General features: G+C 46.7%; 1 protein-coding gene and 1 pseudogene across 6 annotated transcripts in view; one reads left to right on the top strand and one right to left on the bottom strand.

Annotated features, from left to right (window-relative positions):
- Window positions 1-1,989: 1,989 nt before the first annotated feature.
- The window catches only part of AREL1 (apoptosis resistant E3 ubiquitin protein ligase 1), a 44,491-nt gene continuing 25,935 nt past the window's right edge, over window positions 1,990-20,545 (bottom strand). For all 6 annotated transcript variants that reach the window (XM_086319651.1, XM_086319654.1, XM_086319652.1 and 3 more), the window contains exons 6-20: window positions 16,144-16,313; window positions 15,796-15,976; window positions 15,345-15,592; window positions 13,767-13,844; window positions 12,551-12,692; window positions 12,297-12,418; window positions 11,240-11,315; window positions 10,578-10,687; window positions 9,817-9,996; window positions 9,516-9,641; window positions 7,425-7,554; window positions 7,278-7,336; window positions 5,247-5,336; window positions 4,674-4,849; window positions 1,990-4,563 (exon numbers count right to left, since the gene is read on the bottom strand). In XM_086319651.1, the coding sequence (XP_086175777.1) occupies window positions 4,461-4,563; window positions 4,674-4,849; window positions 5,247-5,336; window positions 7,278-7,336; window positions 7,425-7,554; window positions 9,516-9,641; window positions 9,817-9,996; window positions 10,578-10,687; window positions 11,240-11,315; window positions 12,297-12,418; window positions 12,551-12,692; window positions 13,767-13,844; window positions 15,345-15,592; window positions 15,796-15,976; window positions 16,144-16,313 (1,991 nt within the window). In that variant the 3' untranslated portion in view covers window positions 1,990-4,460. The remainder of the gene's footprint in view (window positions 4,564-4,673; window positions 4,850-5,246; window positions 5,337-7,277; window positions 7,337-7,424; window positions 7,555-9,515; window positions 9,642-9,816; window positions 9,997-10,577; window positions 10,688-11,239; window positions 11,316-12,296; window positions 12,419-12,550; window positions 12,693-13,766; window positions 13,845-15,344; window positions 15,593-15,795; window positions 15,977-16,143; window positions 16,314-20,545) is intronic.
- LOC147364008 (transcriptional adapter 2-beta pseudogene) lies at window positions 17,219-18,416 on the top strand (annotated as a pseudogene).

Raw genomic sequence — 20,545 nt, 5'->3', positions numbered from 1 at the left:
ATCATCGACTCAATGGACATAAGTTGAGTAAACTCTAAGAGTTGGTGATGGACAGGGAAGCCTGGCATGCTGCAGTCCATGGGGTCCTCAAAGAGTCGGACACAACTGAGCGACTGAACTGAACTGATAGTCTTTGAATACGACTGATTCATCAGATTCAGCATTAGGAATCTGAACTAGATTCTCATGGGGCAATGACGGTTTCAGATGACTTTTGAAACGAACTGTGGAGAAATTGACCTTAGTTAGCATCTTATCAAGAGACCACATGGACTCATTTCCCACCCTCCTCTCCATTGTGATTTTTGGGACAGGCTCATTGAAAAGGGAATTGGTGAAAAAAGTATCCTAAAAGTCAGGAAAACAGTTACCTCCAGAAGGGTTAGGTAATTGCTCTGCAGTGCTGTAATACACTTTCTTTCTTTCTTTCCTGGATGATGGTTGCATATGCACTTCCCTTATAATTATTTGTTAAAGTGTATATGCTGCATGCCTTTTTGGTATATATGTTCACCTCCAAATAAAAGAGGAATTATTTAAATGAAAGTATATTACAGGATACCTGGAGCTGGTCTGTTATGCTTGAGGGTCTAAGTGAAATCAAAGCAGAGGTAAGGAGCCCTCTGGTCAAGCCACCTGCTGGAGAACCTCCACTGTTTAAGAGAAGTGTGGCTGGGCAGAGGTCTCAGAGCTTGAGCTGCTGTGGCTCAGAGGTAACACCATGAGAAGCTGAAGGCAGCATTTTATTGTGTTAATTCAAGAACAATTCTACCAGCCTCTTGAGTCTTATGAATAACTTCACGAAGGGATGAAATCACTCAGTGATGAATGTTCATAGTGACCCAGTCAAAACCATAAGAGCAGCAAGTGTAAAAGATTTAAGACTGTTAAATAACCTGAAAGTGTAAAGCTAGAGGGAGAGAATTTTGTTTTGTGTGTTTAACACATCTCATACCACTCAGGAGAGCTTGATGAGGTGGGAGTGGATTGAATGCACTCTAAAGGAGTAATTTTCAAGTTAAGACTCCAATTCGCTGAGTCTGGGAGGTGGGAGCAGAAGAGAAAAAAAAAAATCTGTATTTTTAAAAACAATTACAGGGGAATTCCCTAGCAGTCCAGTGGTTAAGCCTTGGTGCTTTCACTGCTGGGTCTTGGGTTCAATCCCTGCTTGAGTAGTTGCAAGGTATGTGGAGTGGCCAAAAAGACAAAACAAGCAAAACACGACAAAAGCACAACAAAACACAATTACAAAGGGGAATTTGTTTTGATTTTCCAGAATGGGAACCAATGTCAAAGACAACAAACTCACTTCTGCAAGAAAGCCAGGGTCCCTAACACTTCTCCTGTAAGGCCTATATCAGAGGTCTGGTTTTCTCTGCCAAGCTTATCTATGGTTGGAAAAAGAATTCATCCCACCTGCTACCCCAAAATTTTTGAAGAGCAGGTTTTATGGGTTTTTTCCCCCATACTCAAAGCACTTGTGGGAGAGTCAAGAGTTGAGAGGACATTGAGAAATACATGTGCCATATGCAAATAAGACCACCCAGCAAAGTGTTCTTCCCTCTGGATAGCAACTATCTTATTTTCTTGTACTTTTTTTTTTTAATTTCCAAATTTTCTACACTGAGTTTCTTGTGTAGTAAAACAATAAGGAATTAACACTTAAAAGACTGATGAGAACAGACATCCTGTTTTTGCCAAACTGGTCTCTCCTTCTGGAGCTGAGTACAAGCACTCGTCCCAGCTGTTAGCTCTCTGTGCAAGGAGGCACCGAGGCCCTGCCGGGCACCACGGACAGCAGTCAGGGAAGGGTGAGAAGGCAAGCAGGTCTGGACCGGGCTAGGGCTCCGGGAGTCCATTCTACCTCAAGTTGACTGCTTCTGAAGGGTTACTGGGGAAATGCAAAAACATTTCTACATTTTTTCTTTTCCTTCCCCACCTCCAATTTAAGCCCTGAATCACCACATAAAGCAGTCACTTGCTTCTTAGTCCTTTTAAACATTCATTTATTCACTGTACAAAATATTTACACTACTGAGCAACTGTGTGGCCCTTTGGTCTGGCCTGACAAATTTGCAGCAGGGCTTGGTCTCTGCTGGAGTTCTAGAAACACACAACACTTTCCTTGGTGTTCACTTTGTGCCTGGTCTCCTTCACTAGCCAGGAGGTTAGCTGGCTGCCCAAGTACCTGGGCCACAAGGGCATAAATAAAAAGAACTGAGCAAAATAAACGTGAATAGGAAACACTTCCAGTAACAGGCACTCTTTCTTCTCTCCGACATGGTGTACCTCTCCCCACACCGGCTAATTCCAAAGCAGGATTAGAACAGAAGGTCAAAGGAAAGGGCAAAAGAGCAAAGATACTTTTGAATAGTTAGGAGAGACAGAGAGAGCGAGCACTGGAAGAATACAAAACCACAACAGTACCAAAGGGTTTTGTGAAACAAAGACCCTGGGGCTAAGGACCACCGCAGGCTGCAGCTGCGCCACCAGGGTACCCAGGATGCTCTGAAAAGTGCTATGACTAGAGCTCAGAAAGGACAGATCGAGCCAAGAAAATCAACTCACGCTCCAGCATCAGTCTCTGGAGGGGCAAGGGGGGGAGGGGACGGGGGACACAGGATTTGGAAGAGGAACAACGGCCAAAGACAGCAGAGCCAGCCCACGTGCCCCTAGCTGGAATCCCTCTCTGGGCCCAAAGGGCGGCATTGTGCTTCCCAGGGGGATGATGACACTTGCCTGTACGTATCCCACAGGGCAGCACCTTGTCCTGGTCCCTGAGGAGAGCAGTGACCGTGTGGCGTGGAGGACCCTGGGGCACAGAGGGCCCCAATGCTGGACCCTGGACCCCAAGGGTGAGTGAGGTCAGCACCCATGCCAAGGACAGATGACAACTGCGAAGGAGTGAGGTCAGGCAGGAATTGTAGCAGCTCAGGAAGGCGTGTTCCTCACGATCCCTGGGAACAGGAGGGCTCAGACGTGCTTCCGGCAGGCCAAGGCATGGCCTCAAGTCCTGCCTCATCTCTGGACTCTTTGTACTTGCTGGTTTTGGCTATAAAGATGGCTTGTTAATATTCTCAGAGTCGAATGCCCCATTGGGAATGGTCGCTTGCAGCAAAGCCTTCTTAGAAACAGAAACTTCGGAAATCGATGAGATTCTGAGTCTTGAAAATGTCTTCATTCAAATCGTTAATGGAAAATGTTGTCACCATCTTCCAAGAAACAGCTGCAGGCTCTCTTCAGTCACGCCACAGTGAACCTGGTTGTCTTCCTCCCTCCTGAGGTGCCCTTGCTGGTAACTGAGGGAGTGACAGGAAGTCACTGGGACAGCAAGGCGTTTATCATCTGACACAGCTCCTCGATGTGTGTCCCTTGTGTCCTGACCCTAAGGACCTCTGAGAAGCAATTAAATTACTGATCCCTTCTCCCTTGTCTTAGTGCTGCCAGGGAACACCAAGCAGAGAGAACCAGGGACCAGTGGCATGCTATTGAACTGTCCTAATTTCTTGCTCCAAAATTTTCTTCAGTGGAAACCTAAAGAACGCCCAGCTCTTAGCAGACAGCACAAGTTGGAGGTAAGGAGCCAGGGCCAGCCACATCTCAGTGTAAAGAACAAACTCAGGGACAAGCATCAGTAGTCTTCAAGCCAGTCACATGCCAAGAAATGCCCCACAACCCTAAAGGAGCATCGCCTTCAGCACTGGAAGCCGCAGCCCAGCTAAGCTTTCACATTCTTAGGTCTGTCTCACAGGTTTATTATACTCAAAAAGAAAAAAGCTTACTAGGGAGTTCTTCTTTATGAACGATATGATCATTTCCAGAAACGCTTGCATGGAAAAGCTCATTTTCCAGTTCTGACGCCAAAGAAAAAAGGACCCTTCGGTGCTATCAGTAACCACGCGAGCTAGTCCCGTGCCTGCACCGGCCGTTGTGCAGACAGACAAAACTCAAGGCTGTCTGTCGCTGTGGGCCACCTCCCGTCTGTTCTTCTCCTGGCGAGCAGACGCAGTCACCTGTCCCCAAGAGGGACTCACAGACCCTGGGTCAAGGGGACACGGAGGGAACCCCTGCGGAGCGTTGGCAGAGGAGGCTGGGCGAGGCGAGGATCGCAGCGCTCCCAGAAAGGCCGAGCCTCCGTGTCGCCTCCCCCCAGCGGCTGGGGCAGCTCCCACCACTGAGCTCCTCTGAGAACCGAGGGCGAGCGCAGCGGGCCCCACCCTCCTCTGCGACTGAGCGAGCTGCTCAGGGTAGGGGCTTGCCAAAGGGGGCTCTTGGGGGTAAGGGAGGGGCCGAGGGAAGGACGAAGCTGGGGGGTGACCGACTCCTCCACACACTGCAGGGGTGCACGCCGCAGCTTCTGGCTGATGGTTCTGTGTCAGGGTCAGCGGTCGCGTCTGTGGCGCGCGCCGCCTGGAGGCTCCGGGAAGCCACGGGAGTCAAGCAGATGGCAGGGAGAGTGGTCAGAACATGCCGAAGCCCTCGCAGCCCTCACTGATGGCCAGCTGCAGCATCCTGTGCACCTCTTCGTAGGAGTCATACGTAGGGAGGCACAGCTGGTTGAAACTGCAAGGCCGAGGGGAGGGGAGTGATTAACTCACACGAGCAGACCATACCAGCGAGGGCTGCAAAGATAACCCTCTGTGACAGCCTGCACCGGGCTGTCAGATACCCACCACGTGTGTGCAGTTGGGAGCGTGCTGTGGGTCGGGGCCGCGATAATCTGGAAGGAGGGACAGAGGGCAGCAAAGCCTCCGGGTGGCAGCTGAGAGGAGCCTGTGGTGAACTGCAGTAGCCGAGCCAACTCTTCCTGCGTCAGACTGGAAACCACGGTCCAAAACCACCTCATGACCTGTGGGAAGAGCACGAGGCTGGGGTCACACCCAGGTGTTGCTGCGGATCTGATCCCTGGGGAAAGGAACGGATGCTCTGAAGTGGGAGGGGAGGCCCTGGTTATTTGCACGCAGCTAGAATCAACTTAAAAGGGAGTGATGCGGACACCCAGCCAGCAGGATGGTCCCTGACTGCTCGGTTCTCTCTCTCCGCCTTTTCAACATTATTGCCTCTGTGGATGCAGCATGAATAGCCCTTAAGGACGAGGGTTCCCATCTGTCTGGATGACCATCTGCCATTCCCCGCCATGTATTGCTTTTTCCCAGTTGACATGTCTGCTTCTCAGCTTTTTCCCTCTGAAACTTCTTCTGTATAATATGGTACAAATTCAACTGAAAGAATTTTGGCTCACTTACCTTTTCTCTGAAATGCCACGAGCCACCAATGACCACTGCGTGGGCTTTGAAGTCAGACACACTGATGTCCCCAGTCCCACACATCAGCAGCTGGAGAAGACAGTCAGGTGTTTACTGGGACAGTCAGAGGGGTGAAGTCCCATCATAAGGTCAAAATATGTTAACATGAAAAATGCGGAATACAGAAACATCAATAAAAAGATGCATGGTGAGGTCATAATCCAAGAATACTATTTTAGGAAAATCAATTATTAATAGGTCAATGGTTCCTAACCAGTGCAGTAAAACTCACAGAGCTTTAAAATATAGAGATAGATAGATGCCTGTGGCCTTACCCCAGACCTAGTGAATCAGAATCTCTAGGGACAGGTTACAAACGTTGAAAAAGTCTCCCAGGTGTTTCTGATGGGCACCCCTCATTAAGAGTTGCTGCTATATATATTGTTTTGATGAAACCAAGGTCAAAAAGGGAAGCAAGTGTTTACTGACTGCTCTGGATGTGGCCTGGGAATACCAGGGGGAAAGTGGGCCCTTCCCCTTCAATGAAGACCCCAGCCCCATTTACAAATTTGTTAGGTGGCCCTTCCTTTCCCCCAAATCCACCCTTTCTTTTATGGACTGAACTTTTACTACTGTCCCTTTAGCTCCACCTCTACTTGATCAGATAAATGAAAAAGAATGCCAAAAAATGAGAACATTAATGACATCAGAGCACTAAACTTCTTGTTGATGTCTTAATTTGGTTCAGGATCCAGCAAGTTACTTAGCAGACTGTGAGTACTCATCCAATAGCTGTAAAGGCAGTCCTAATCAAGAGACAAGAGAAGCCCAAATGAAGCCTGAGAAGCTTGGTTTCTTCAAAAAGAACTTGCTAACAAGTAACTAAGAGCAGGAAGGGGAGCAATCCTGAGAGGCTGCGCCTTCCTCCTACACACTTTACCAATTGTTAACAAACATTTTGCTTCAGGATAAAATCCACCAGTAGGTGTTTCTCAGCCCGGAAAATGCTGGCACTAGGTAACGGGTCTGCTGGAAACTTCAGGACTGCATTATTTGGATTTTATACCTAAAGGTACAAAATGTGCTGAAAAAGATGTTGATTCTTGTTCTCAAAGCCAGTTCAGTTAATAAGAATAAAAATGGTGCAAGACCACCTGAAACTCCTGTTTCCTTTTTTTGGGGGTAGAGGGGGAGGGGGCATACTTCACCGCCTCCATGTGGGATCTTAGATCCCCAACCAGGGATCATATCCATGCCGCCTGCCTTGGGAGCGTAGAGTCGTAACCACCAGACCACCAAGGAAGTCCCCTGTCTCCCCAATTTTAAAGAACTTCCTCACTGTAGCAAACAGTTTAGAGAAACTTTAATAAAGGCTATAGGACGTTAAAGCTAATAACTTTCGTTACATGTATCATGTGAGCAGCAAGTAAAAACAAACCGGTTTTACTTTTGGCCTACACCGGAAGTTCATGGAACTTCAAGTCTGCTCATTATAGCAAGGTATTTACCATCTTACAGTGCATTCCGGTTGTCACAGGATCTAAAGGAAGAATATATTAACTCTGTAGCGTTGTCACCCTAAGCTATGACAGGCCTCACATCCTTTGGATTGTCTCCTTCACTAGAATGTGGCTCCATGAACCCCCCAGTTCCTCAAAAGCACATGCCATATAGGAGGCACTCGATATAAATAGTCTCTGAACAAATAAATGCTTCTAACGCCTTAAATCAACTTAAAAGGTCACAGGAGTTACAAAGACTGTACAAGATACCAACATTCTTTACTACTCAACCAGTACCAATAATATTTGATGAGTAAATAGTCATTATTACTATTCATCAATAGTTATTCCACATTCGAATTTTTTTAAAGCTGGAGAAAGGGTCAATGCATGAAGAGTAACAAAAGTGAAACCAACTCCCAAAGGGCTTTCCTACCGCATCTCCTAGCAGAAGGCACAGGACGCTGGTTCCTGTGGGCGTAATAAAACAGCAAGCCAGGGACAGGGGGTTCCAATTGTAAGCACTTACCTCAAGCTCATTCTCATCAAAAATAGCCAAGAGGTTTTCAGGGACTAACTCATTCAGGCCTGAAACAAAATACCCAAGTGAAAGCTATATCCACACCATGCGATACAGGTATTTACACCTCAAAGCCAAGAGTCAACAGAATCCCACCTTTTAGGAAATGTTCCACCTCCTCTTTCACTTGGCTGGCCAGTCGATACTGGGCCAGCAAATTTAAATAGAAGATTTTATTCGCATTGGTGACGGGAGTTTGAGCTCCACCTGTCATAAGTTCTACAACCTGAAAGAAGAAGCAAAAGACAGGGAGAGTGTGTGGATGGGAGTTTAAAAGACGACAGCTACCCGGCATGTCCCACAAACAGCACATTACTGAACTGCACTGCTGTCACACGTTCCTGCTCTGCATTCAGGTTTTCAACACACTTGGTTTTACTCAGTAACTAAACTTCAGGGTTCCTACCACTATTGCTGTATTCTACTCACTACTGTTTCTGAAGCAGGTCTCTCAGGGAGTCTTCTCCGAGCTGGTCAAATAGCGGCGATGCAACAGGAAGATACGTATGTTCCCTTGTTAGCAACACTTTAACATTCCTCTGGTCCAAAATTAAACCATTACTGACCTCTTCTCTTAAACCCTCGAGACAACTGAGGCTCTATAAAGCCAGAAAAGTAGTAAAGAAGCATAATCTCAGAAATTCCAAGACGTGTACAGATGTTTCCCTACATTCTTCTGTTTCTAACGTGAGGCAATAGAAAAAGCCATGGCTTGATACTTGGAGACTAACTTGCTATGGGGTTTCAGTCACTTAGCTATTTGGACTCCCGGTTTTTCTATCTGCGAAGAAAAGGCTGAACTGTATGATTTTCAAATAGAACTGGCACCCTCCTCTGATAAGCAACTCCTAAGGGAGCTTTGAGGAAGCCCTGAAACACAGTTTAAAGCCACCCTGGAAAACCTGTGCCCAACGAGCAAGATTGTCTTCACAGGTGAGTGAAGGCCTCCATTTAGTTACAAAATCAGATTTTAAGGTCCTGACCGTGGCATGGGAGGGACAGAACTTTGGTCCAGAGCAAAGATTCTCAATGGATCTAAACATGTAAGACTTTTTCTATTATTGTGCACAGTTCTGGTTATTTTTATTTTACGTGTGTAAGCACTTCTATGGCACCCCACTCCAGTACTCTTGCCTGGAAAATCCCATGGATGGAGGAGCCTGGTAGGCTGCAGTCCATGGGGTCGCTAGGAGTCGGACACGACTAAGCGACTTCACTTTCACTTTTCACTTTCATACATTGGAGAAGGAAATGGCAGCCCACTCCAGTGTTCTTGCCTGGAGAATCCCAGGGATGGGGGAGCCTGGTGGGCTGCCGTCTATGGGGTCGCACAGAGTCGGACACAACTGAAGCGACTTAGCAGCAGCAGCAGTAGCAAACACTTCTAACTATTAGCCTAAGTAGTAAATGACTTAGTATTCATATCAAATCCAAATAAAATCAGTACTCCCCTAGGCCTGCAGATCCTAATTCAGTCTTCTATTGACTCGAGATGCCTTGCAGTGCTGGGTCAAGAAAACGGGCTCCACCCACACAGGCGTGAAGGCCAGCAGCTAAGACCCTCCCAGGGCTCACAAGGGTATCTGATTATCAGTTCAGTGCTATCAGTGATCACAAACTTTCAGTCATTGCTATTTTGGTTTCAATTATTTATAACTGCAACTTCAGGTTTGTCATGATCATTTGATATTATTTAACCCCAGAATGCAAACAAAATCACATGTGCATCAGAAATACTTTTGGCCGTTTTCTAATAAAAACCTTAAAAATAAACAGGCACAGTGTTAAAATGCAAGTCAATTACCTCCCTGCCCCTAATGTTGAGACAGACACTGTCATCCCTTCCAAAACTGCCTGTGCAGTGACACTTCACTATCACTTCATTCTTTTTCTACTGGAAAGGAGGGATGAGGGGGATGGATGGTGTATGTGTCTCCTGTTCCATTTAAACAGGCCAAGGCCATGCAATGTGGGATATAGTGCCGCAAAGCTGCACTGTCCGATACGGCTGTCACTAGTCACAGGCAGTTAATTTAGAAATTCAGGTATTTGGTCATACCAGACACATTTTGGGTGTTCAAAAGTACAAATAGAGAACACTTCCATCATTGCGAAAGCTCTACTAGACAGCCCTGATACAGAGGAGGCTGAGAAATGGGACCCACAGGCTTCAGTTCTCTGTCTCACCTTATCCAATTGACCTGATTTATTATATTTCTCTTCTGCAAAGACCAGCTCCATCTCACTCATGTCATTGTTGAGGATGAAACAAACTTTAGATTTGTAGAATTCTGGGTCATCTGTTTCAAAGTACTGAGGAGACAAAAAGACACAGAACACAACATGACCACTCTCACCCAGAAATAAAATTTGTAACTGCCTGGAACCACTTACCCCTTCAAACCTCAAAAATAATAAACAGAGGTTGGAGAGATTCCAGAGTTAATGGCCAGGGGACTTAGCAGGAAACACATACCTAAGACCTTACCTTGTAATGCATACGTAGTCCTATGATTTGGGCCAAGAAAGAACGGGTGAAGCGAGCTCGGACCAACTGCTTGTAGGCTCCTCCTAGAGCGGACTCATAGAGACACTTGCCCACCAGGCGCCCTGCAAACTCATACATCTTTAGGCGCAGATGAGTGGGGCGATTAGGGTTAGGGTGCACCTGTCAAAGAGACATAAAAGGTCCTGGATCGTTTTTCTTCAAGCCTAGTTCTGGGAAGATTCTCCCTCCACAACTCTATCCCAAGGGAGCAAGAATTTCAGTGTTAGGATCAAGGAGCCCATCCAAATGGCATTGTTTGGTAGCCACCACCGAGTAATTCAAAGTGACTGGAGGATAAAGGACAAATATGGACTTACAATAAACTGAAGAATCTTCTACTGATTTTGTGGTCACTGGCTACAAACAGAAGTCAATCAGTGGACGATATAATGCCTCTTCCCTAAACCAGAACCTCTTTCAGCCAGAGTCTACTTCCCTACTCCCCTAGTCAAAGACCTTGTACAGAGTTCAATTGCTTTAGGGATGTTCTGAAAAAAGTGGCTTAATTATTAAAATACTAAGGAGTAGAACAGCCTCTGCACTATAATGCTTTTTATTCATCTGTCTGCATTTTCTCTTAGAGATGAAATAAGGAAGACAAAGAGGAGGGAGGTAATCTGATTAGTTCAAATTCTTACTAGTCTCTCCATCATAACACAATCCACACTTTGCTCCCACCCCCGGGGAAGTCACAGACTCACTAATGCTTGGTTGGTGTCACTGAATCGGGTGAAGAGCTGATTGGTGGTGTCAAATAGTGCTTTGCAGATTAACTCAAACCATTCCCGACGAGGCCCTCCCCAGTCCAGAGCTGGAAAGTACAATAAAAATCAAAAGTGATGCTGGCTTATCACCTTTTATCATTTTTGTTCATTTATTCATCATTTTATACTCCCTGATCCTTCCTCCCTCCATTCCACCACCTTGGTGTCCAATATTCCAACCCACCTTAACTGTGGACATTTTTTTTTTGAAATCCCACCTCATTCTGTAGGATTAAATGTATTCTGATCACTAAGCTGATGCGCTCTAGCGTGGAAACACAGATCATAGATCCCAGGAACTGCTGCTTCTCTTGGTACTACAAAGGTTACTCTGCCCTTCTGCTTCAAACTCATAAGAGCTCACCTTCCAAATCCTTGTCCGTCTGTGTTCTACAAGCTCAACCAAGCCATCTAGCCAGTAAACACCACCCTTTTGGTCTTGACTCATGACTTCTTTTTCCCTGGGAAAAAGAAGCTGGAGCAGGGGTGGCAAGCATGTGTAGGAGGGTTGTTTTCAGTTTCTGTGGATGTCGTGTAAGGAGACAGGGAGGGGTGGGAAGGAGAGTTAAAAAAGATGAGTGGGAAATTTCAAAACTGACCTTCTTCATCCTGAAAAACCACTTCAAAGTTCTTGCTCCAATCTGAGATGGAAAAATTCCGAGTGGCTTTCAGAGACTGAAAAGCAGTAAAAGAAAAGAAATTGTCAGAACACTGGCCAGCCAGTGCCTCTTGGGTGTTAAAGACAAAAACACAAGAACATCACCACTGTCCATTTAATAGTCAGAAGTATTTGGAAGCAATATGTTACTCAAAAATAAGCTTTAACAATACCATCTTAAATTTAAAATGCACATATCTCCAGAAGAAATTTAAGATTAAAAAAATCAAATTCATATTTATACCATTGCCTGACTGGAAAGTTGAAACTTTATTTCCTAACAGTCCTCATTTTATTAATGAGAAACTTGAAATAAAATGGCTCAAATCAGTAAGCTGTCAGCAAGAGAACCAAGGAGTCTTGGTTTTCAGTAAAGTACAGTCTACCCACTAGACATCTTAATCCACAAGGCTAGGTTCAGACAGGGAGCCATGCCACAAGGAGAAAGTGGCTGAGAAAAGGCGTTTCCAGTCACACCTGCCAGAGCCAAACATCACAAACACTTTCTGGACAGGGACCAAAGCCTTCTCATTGTCAAGGAATGTGAGAACTATGCCAGTGTCTGTGTAGTGGAGACAGAAACACATCAGGTGTTCCTTTTCCATCAGACCAGAGTGACAACAAAAATCATTTCCTTTTAATCCCGTAAGAGCTCTTCTTAATCCTGGGATTCCATAACAGGAACTTTCTTCTGTAACAACAACTTGATACCTGCCTTCCATAGGAAGTCCATGAGATTGTTCGGGAACTAGTCAAGAACAGATTTTACAGCCAATGTGTCAACTAGTCTCTCCCCTCAATTAACATACCTCCAACAAATCTGCCCCAAATTCAGTATAGCCAAACACAAAGGACAGCGCTTAACATGTTTAAAGAAGACAAAGATGTGTGTTTCATAAAAACAATAACCTGCAGGATATAACCAAACAGCACAGAGGTTTCTAGCTGGAAATTTTTGATAACTGTTCAACTGCTGACATGAAAGAAACTTTACTCACCGATTCCAACAAGGCATGTCTGCTGACCTTCAGGGTGACTTTAGAATGTGGTCTTTTCATATGTACCTGCCGAAGCTCTCGATGGAAAAAATTCACCTTGTCCTGAAAGGTCTCGGAGCCTCCTGAGGAGCAGCAAGATCCATCATGATTACAGAATCCTTACAAGTCCCCTGTGTAGGCCACCCCTACATCCTCATGTACTCAGCGTATCTGGGGTCACTGCCTTCCCCATCAGACTCCCTGTCCAACCTCACCTATGTTCTTGTGGAGCGAGCGAATAAACGTGGCCGCTAAGATGTTCCTCTCCTTACAGCTGAGCTCCACAGGAGGCTGAATGCCGTCATCCACCACAAGGGTGAGCAGCTTATGGACAGGGTCAGGGCCAAGGTATGAAAACTAACAAAAGGAAAAAAAAAAAGAAAGAATTACTCTGTGAAGCCCTCAAATCCACCGAAAATCCTTCACATCCCTACCCTTCTGCACCAACCAACAAAAACAAGTTAAGCCTATTTTATCCAAGTAAGTACCTACCAGGAGTACATTTCCTTATTTTTCACTTCAGGTGGGGGGTGCAGCTCAGCAGTAGAGCACATGCATTGCATGTATGAGGCCTGGGTTTCATCCCCGGAACCTCCAGGCATTGATTCCATTTTGAGACTTTGTCCTCTACCACTGTGCCAGTGGTAAAGAACCCGCCTGCCAATGCAGGAGATACAAAAGACGGGGGCTCGATCCCTGGCCTGGGATGATCCCCTGGAGAAGGAAATGGCAGCCCACTCCAGTATTCTTGCCTGGAAAAGTTCATGGACAGAGGAGCCTGATGGGCTAGAGTCCGTGGGGTCACAAAGAGTCAGACACAACTGAGTGACGGAGCATGCTCTATGATTCAGATTTTATTTTAAACTGAGTCATAGAGACCACCTGTAAGGATCACAGGCAAGGTAAGTAAGGATCACAGGTAATACTACAGACTTTCAAACATAAAATATAAGAAGTGTGAAAGCTGTAAGGATATGTAAAACAGCAAATGAATACCTGAATAGGTTGGGCAAACTGGCTGGAAGAAAATGATTTGCCAGTAGATTTCAAAAGCTCAGAAATTTAAAAAAAAAAAAAAATTTTTTTTTAATAGATGAGACCACTGGTGCTGAAACAGTTAGTTTTGGCACATTAGGAAGCCAAGTTCAGGTCAGAGCTCCAATACTCTCTCCATTAGCTTAGTCTTAGGGGCAGGAGAGAATTGTTGAAGTATTTTGACTTCTACTAACTACTGTTTCTGTAGGCATGTGTCCTCCTACAACTATTGCCTTCATAAGGAGGTAGCATCTGCTTCTTTATTTGGCAATGAATCCTGTGCGCACAATGAGAATTTCCAGAAATACCAAAAGCCCTTCTGGGAAAAAATAAAAGGTTGAGATGTTGGGAGGCTGAAGCCTGTTCTACATGAACCGGATGTAAGGTTTAACTTACTTTGGTTCCAGGGCATACCCGGAAGGTGTAAAGGCGCCAGGGAATGATTTTCAGGTAGAACTCCTTCACTGAGAATTGCTGGAGGACCAACACACAGAAAATGAAATGAATGACTAAGAGGTTCTGTTTGGGTATTGTATTTCAAATACCTGTCCCCATCCGTATTTTCCAGGATAGCCCTTTTCCTCTCTAAACAAGGATACTTTAGTCAGGACTGAAATCAAATAGAAAACATCAATTCCACCTAAAAACAGGCAAATTTAAAATATTGTTGTCACACTTTCACAAAGTGTGACATTGTTGTCACAATTTCACAAAGATGTCTCATAACCTTAATACTCAGGTCTTACTACCATTTCCAAATATCTGAGATCAGGTTTTCACTTTACAAGTAGAGAACATTTCAAAATCATCATTTCATTTCACTACAAACAATCAGACTCTCCTCCTGCTTAGCCAGATACTTCTCAGAGAGACTTCTTCCAAATCAGTGGACAGGGAACACCAGTGGCCCCTGCCCACTGCTTTATCCCTATCAGAATGCCAGCAAGGATGTGCTGGGGATGATGGTGTCGGGGCGGGTGGGGGGAGTCGCATACGGAAGAGTTCACAAAACCCTATATGTAAGAATAAAAAGAAGTCTCTTGCCATTCAAAAAAAAGAAAAGACAATGCAATAACTTTTTAATCTAAAAAGACCCCTCTGTTATCTGAACAAATAGTAGGTCAGGTTTTTTTCTTGATTTTTAAAAAAATTCTTCATTAAAGAACATTTCAAACACATACTAAAGAAAACAGTACAATGAATTATCACCAGCTTCAACAATAATCAATTCATAGCCAATCTCACTTCATCTCTACCTTACCATTTCCCTCATAGCCATTCCCCAGGACAAATGAAGGCTAGATGTTTAAATGATGAATGGTACACAGTGAAGTGTTCTGAAGTAGAACAGAATTAGAACTCAGTTTTTGCTATGAGATTAAAGGAATGTAATGGGATGGTTCGAGTCTCGTTTTTCTGAGGTCTGTATAAATAAGCAAAATACAAACACTAAAAAAGAAACTCCCTAACACAAAGCGTCTCTCAGCTCAGGGGCCTTGGGAAGTTCACCTCCCTTGTCTCTGCCAAACTTTCTCTATTCTAACCCTGTACCCCGATGATGACATCTCTTGTGGTTTCACAAATCACAGCATGAAAGATCAAATTGTTCCCAAACGGCACAAAGGGCCAACAGTGATTTTACCCTAGTGAGAAATTATTAATGGTTAAAAGTAGCTTTCTTTAAAACTCTAGAGCCGTGCCTTGAAAAATCTTCCCAGGAGCGATCAAACAGCAGAACGCCCCAGGTGCTCGAAAGTACCAAGGCACAGACTCTCTGGATAGAGGTGTAATCCAGTCCAAGCCTGAAAGAGGCAGAAGAGGCGGTATAGCCTTTTGCTCAATGGGAAGCCATCTCTTAGTATCCCTGAACCCCCACAAGGTGATGATTGCACCCTGATTCTCAGACCATTGCTGGGTGGGTTTGGTTACCAAATATGAGCAGGCTCGGGCAGGGACAAGAGTGGGAGTGCCAACCTTGGGTGACACGTAGCAGTACACCTTCTTCGGTTTCTTCACCTTCTCAGGGGTGTGACACTCAGAGGGTGAGTCTTCATCTTCCTCCTCCAGAGCTGTGGAGGGCCGGCGCTGGGCAGAGCTCGTGTGCATGGGTGGGAGGTGCCACGGCGTGCTGGTGCAGTTGGCAGCATTATACAGATAAGCTTCAAAGTAGATGCTCACTCCTGAGGTGGACACGTTGCGTTCAACGATATTCCTCTCATTCTCTGAAGTGCAACAAGGAATAAGGTTTAAAGTGCAAGACAGGAGAGGAAACTGCCCATCACCAGACCTTCAGTCCACAGGTCTCTAAACCAAGTTTTGGTCCAAATACCAAATATTTGGGGTGGGGGGGGTTAGATGACTGCAGATGTGCAAAGGACAAGTGGCTTGGGAAGAGGACTAATTCACAGCTCTCCTCTCAACTCACCACTTAGGACAATGATGTCAAATTCACCATTGTTGATTGGCTGGTTTTGGTATGAGATGCAGGCATGGAAGCAGCCTCGAGAATGCAGGGTGAGCCGCAGGAATACCTGGCAGGTCTGCCGGTTGGACGTCACTGACTTCTCAAATGAGACACCGGTACTCTCCTCTTCCGGAGGACCAAGCTACAGGAGGAAAACGAAGCCATCACCAACCACACATAATTTTCCCTGCTTGTGCAGAAATTTACAAAGAACTTTCCTACTTTGAGCTAATCTAAGTCTCAGAAGGCTGGCACCATGGTCAGGGAGAAGGAGACGGATCGAAGTGACCTAGATGGGAGCCTGCTCACCTCATGAATGGACAGGCTGTAGTTGTGCTCATCTCTCAAGGATGTGGAATTGTTGGTAGGGTTGTCATATTCATCTCGGGGCACTATTTGAAGAGTGTGTGGCTGCCCACAGGTCAACACCAGGGTAGAAAAATGGCACACAATTTTGGTCTTGGAAGGAACCACCATTCCTGGAATAAAGACAAGGGAAGGTAACGTCAGAGAGGTGATTTTCAGGACACAGAGATCTACTCAGTGAGTCCTAGAAAGCTGGGTGCCCGCCCAATTCCTAGGGATAAACAATACCATTATGAGCCAGAGAGAAAGAAAGAAAACAGAGAGATTAACTCAAATGAACTTCTGGGAACTCATTTTTACAAATTCCTATCCACTCCAAGCACTAACCACAATGACAGAATAAATTGGAGGAAACAGAAGTGAGAGTTACAGATATAGTGCCTAGAATCCCACTGGGAACCTACAAGTGAAACTGGCCTTAAAAATAAGTGAATAACTGTAACACAAACAAATCTTAAATATTTAAGGGCAAATCTAACAAAACCCATGGAAGACTTGTATACTGAAAACTACAAAATGCTGATTATAGAAATAAGGTCAGAGGCATACCATGTTTATGAATTCAGAGACTCAACATAGTAAAGATGACAATTCTCCCCAAATGATATAAGGTTTAACACCGTTCTTTGTTTCTAGGTTTAACACAGGTCAGTTCAGTTCAGTCGCTCAGTCGTGTCCGACTCTTTGCGACCCCATGAATTGCAGCACGCCAGGCCTCCCTGTCCATCACCAACTCCCGGAGTTCACCCAAACTCACGTCCATCGAGTCGGTGATGCCATCCAGCCATCTCATCCTCTGTTGTCCCCTTCTCCTGCTCCCAATCCATCCCAGCATCAGGGTCTTTTCCAGTGAGTCAATTCTTTGCATGAGGTTTAACACAGTTCTTATCAAAATCTCAGAAAGATTTTTTGGTAAGTTTAGGCAGTATTATTCTAAAATTTATATAGAGGGGTGGCTGTGGCAGCGGCCGCGGCAGTTTCACTGGAGCACGGGGTGGTGGGGCCTCGGCGGTGGAAGATGGTGGAGCTCTGCAAGAAGTACTGCGTGTACTGCCTGGCTGAGGACACGGCAGCTCAGGTCGGCGCTTCCCGGAACCCCCAGGAAGTGATGGAGCATTAAGTAAGCATGTACATTCACAGAAACCTGGGGAAGGCCTGCATCCCCAACACCATCCCCACCTGCCCCAGTGGGGGCCCCCTCTATCCCAGCCTCATTACCGCCTTGCCTCCCCTAGACATCTCGGTGGCCGAGCAGCAGCAGCTGAGCTACATGCCACTGCGGGACTACTAAGAGATTGAGTACAACCAGGACGCTGAGAGGCTCATCAGCAGGCTCTCGGTCAACTATGATGACAACGCCGTGGAGATCGAGCTGAAACCTGCGTGCACGGACATGTACTGCGGAAGCTCCGCAAGCGGAAGCGGCACAAGAACATCGCGCGCGACTACAACCTGGTGCCCGCCTTCCTGGGCAAGGACTAGGAGAAAGAGCAGGTGGCGCGGCACAAGGTCACCAAGGAGGAGGAGCTGTGGCCGCTCTACCAGTTCATGTCGTGCAAGGAGTTCGAGGACCTGTTCGAGAACATGCACAAGATGCTGCATGCCAATATCCGCGAGCGGTAGTGCTACCGGCTCAACGGCATCACCAGGATGGAGGAGTCGGCCTCAAGCGCGAGAAACACAAGGCGGCGGCAGCAGCGGGGAGCGCCAAGCGCGGCGAGGAGGACGGCTGGAATGGCGGGTTCACGGCCATCGAGCACCTGCCAGGCTTCCAGCTCCTGTTGGACCACAAGGTGCTATGCAGCACGCTGAACCTGAGCCCCGCACGCTACGTGACGGTGAAGACCATCATCAACAAGGACCACCTGCAGAAGCACCAGGGCATCCCCTCCAAGAGCCGCCTGCCCAGCTATCTGGACAAAGTCCTCAAGAAGAGGATCCTGAACTTCCTCACTGAGAGCGGGTGGATATCCAGGGACGCTTCCTGAAGCCTGCCACCCTGAAGTTCTGCCACAGCGAAGAGGGGGGAAAAAAAAAAGCTTTGTGAGCCAAAACGAAAAGGGGGTGGGCGGGAGGGGGAGAGGAAACGCTTTTCCGGGCCCCCCACCCCCACCCCGACCCCACATTGTTGCACTTCTTTTTAAACAAATCGAGTTCTTTTTTTAGGGTATCAATTCTTTTTAAAGTCCTATTAATAAATGAGGAAACAGTGGAAACAGTGTCAGACTTTATTTTTTGGGGCTCCAAAATCACTGCAGATGGTGATTGCAGCTATGAAATTAAAAGACACTTATTCCTTGGAAGGAAAGTTATGACCAACCTAGATAGCATATTCAAAAGCAGAGACATTACTTTGCCAACAAAGGTCCATCTAGTCAAGGCTATGGTTTTTCCAGTGGTCATGTATGGATGTGAGAGTTGGACTGTGAAGAAAGCTGAGCGCTGAAGAATCGATGCTTTTGAACTGTGGTGTTGGAGAAGACTCTTAAGAGTCCCTTGGACTGCAAGGAGATCCAACCAGTCCATTCTAAAGGAGATCAGTCCTGGGTGTTCTTTGGAAGGACTGATGCTAAAGCTGAAACTCCAGTACTTTGGCCACCTCATGCGAAGAGTTGACTCATTGGAAAAGACTCTGATGCTGGGAGGGATTTGGCGGCAGGAGGAGAAGGGGACAACAGAAGATGAGATGGCTGGATGGCATCACCGACTTGATGGACATGAGTTTGAGTGAATTCCAGGAGTTGGTGATGGACAGGGAGGCCTCGAGTGCTGCAAATTCATGGGGTCACAAAGAGTCGGACATGACTGAGCAACTGAACTGAACTGAAGAAGCAATAGCAACAGTTGGATCAAAGGGAAGACAAAACAGGTGTATATTGTAACTGAATCCTTAAACGTAGTACTTTAAGATGATGATTTGCCTTTAAGTGTTCAGTTTGGAGCATATGATGATGATATCAAGAAATCTGCGTTTCTTTTTATTTCTTCCCAGTGGTACAGGACTGTGAGATGGGTGGAAAGGAGCCCTTCCCTGCCGGCTGCCGGCCCACCCCCGTGACCTGAGCTCTGCCACAGCTGCCCTCAGTGTTGGGCAGGTGGCACTTTAGGCGGAGGGCGCTGGGCTAGGCAGGAGAAGAGGCTGGGGAAGAGTGGGATGGACATCCATAGAGACTTGCCGGGAGGAATCTGGTGTTGAATAGTTTGGCCAAACTGAGCTTCCCCACGATGACTGGCAGTGGCACTTGGAGCCCGTAGCCCCCCCCAGTCCGGCCGCCGGGAGCTCACTGCGGCGCATGGGGTAGGGAGGGGGGACGCGGGGCCCAGTGCAGACTGGCAGAACCTGGAGCCTCCTCCCCTTAGGCTGCTTCTTGCTGCACTTAGAATTTGGCCGTGCGTTTTACTTGGAATAACTCATTTTAAATGAACTTCCCGAGTTGAGAGTTCTGGGTTTCGGGTCAGCTCCTTCCAGGGTTCTCACCCCAGTGGCAAGCCCCTCTTTCTCTGAGACTGGCCATGTGCCTTGTCTTGTGTGGTGTCAGGCGCTGGGTTAGGCGAGAGGGACCCCTGTGGCCTCGAGGCATGGGCACTGCTTCTCTGGGCCGCCGTTTTGAGCCAGACTCTGGCGTGGCTCTGCCCAGCCCGGTTCAGAGCATCTCTCAGGGGCACCCTTTCATGACGGGTGGGAACCTGAGGAGTTGTGTCTTCCAGCTGCCCAGGGCTCTCGTGTCAAGGCCCTGCTGTAGAGTTAGTCGAGTGGCCAGACCCCAGTGCTCCTCCTGTCATCCGGGGGCTCATGCTGCCTCTCATCCCTCGTGATTACCAGACTGTTTACCTCCCAGAGTGTTGGGCTTGAAGTTACATTAAAGGGAAGGTATTTGAGAGAGAAAAGAAAAAAAAAAAAAAACCTCAGTATTTCCAAGGACAGCTTAGTTATGGTGCCTTTCCTTTCACAGCCTTCTGTCTGTCCCGTGGGGTGAATTTCCAGCATTAAATATACACTTCAAGTATACTGGGGGCTTCCCTGGTGACTCAGATGGTAAAGAACCCAGCTGCAATGCAGGAGACCTGTGTCCAATCCCTGGGTCGGGAAGATCTCCTGGAGAAGGGAATGGCAACCCATTCCAGTATTCTTGCCTTGGAGAACCCCCATGGACAGAAGAGCCTTGGCGGGCCACTGTCCACAGAGTCGCAAAGAGTCAGACGTGACTGAGTGCCTGACGCTCAAACACATCATCTGTGGCTTTAGTTGTAAACCGCATCGCATGCTGGCAGAGCAGCACTCCGTGCAACCTGACCGCAAGCCCGGGACCTCTCTCTTCTGACCATAAAGCAGTGGGCGGTGGTG

The sequence above is a fragment of the Bos grunniens genome, chromosome 10, assembly GCF_055505025.1.
Source record: "Bos grunniens cultivar Pamir isolate PY7600 chromosome 10, Bosgru_T2T1.0, whole genome shotgun sequence".
NCBI classification, from domain to species: Eukaryota; Metazoa; Chordata; class Mammalia; order Artiodactyla; family Bovidae; genus Bos; species Bos grunniens.
The sequence above is the reverse complement of the archived record's forward strand: the minus strand, read 5'-3'. Positions and strand labels throughout refer to the sequence as shown.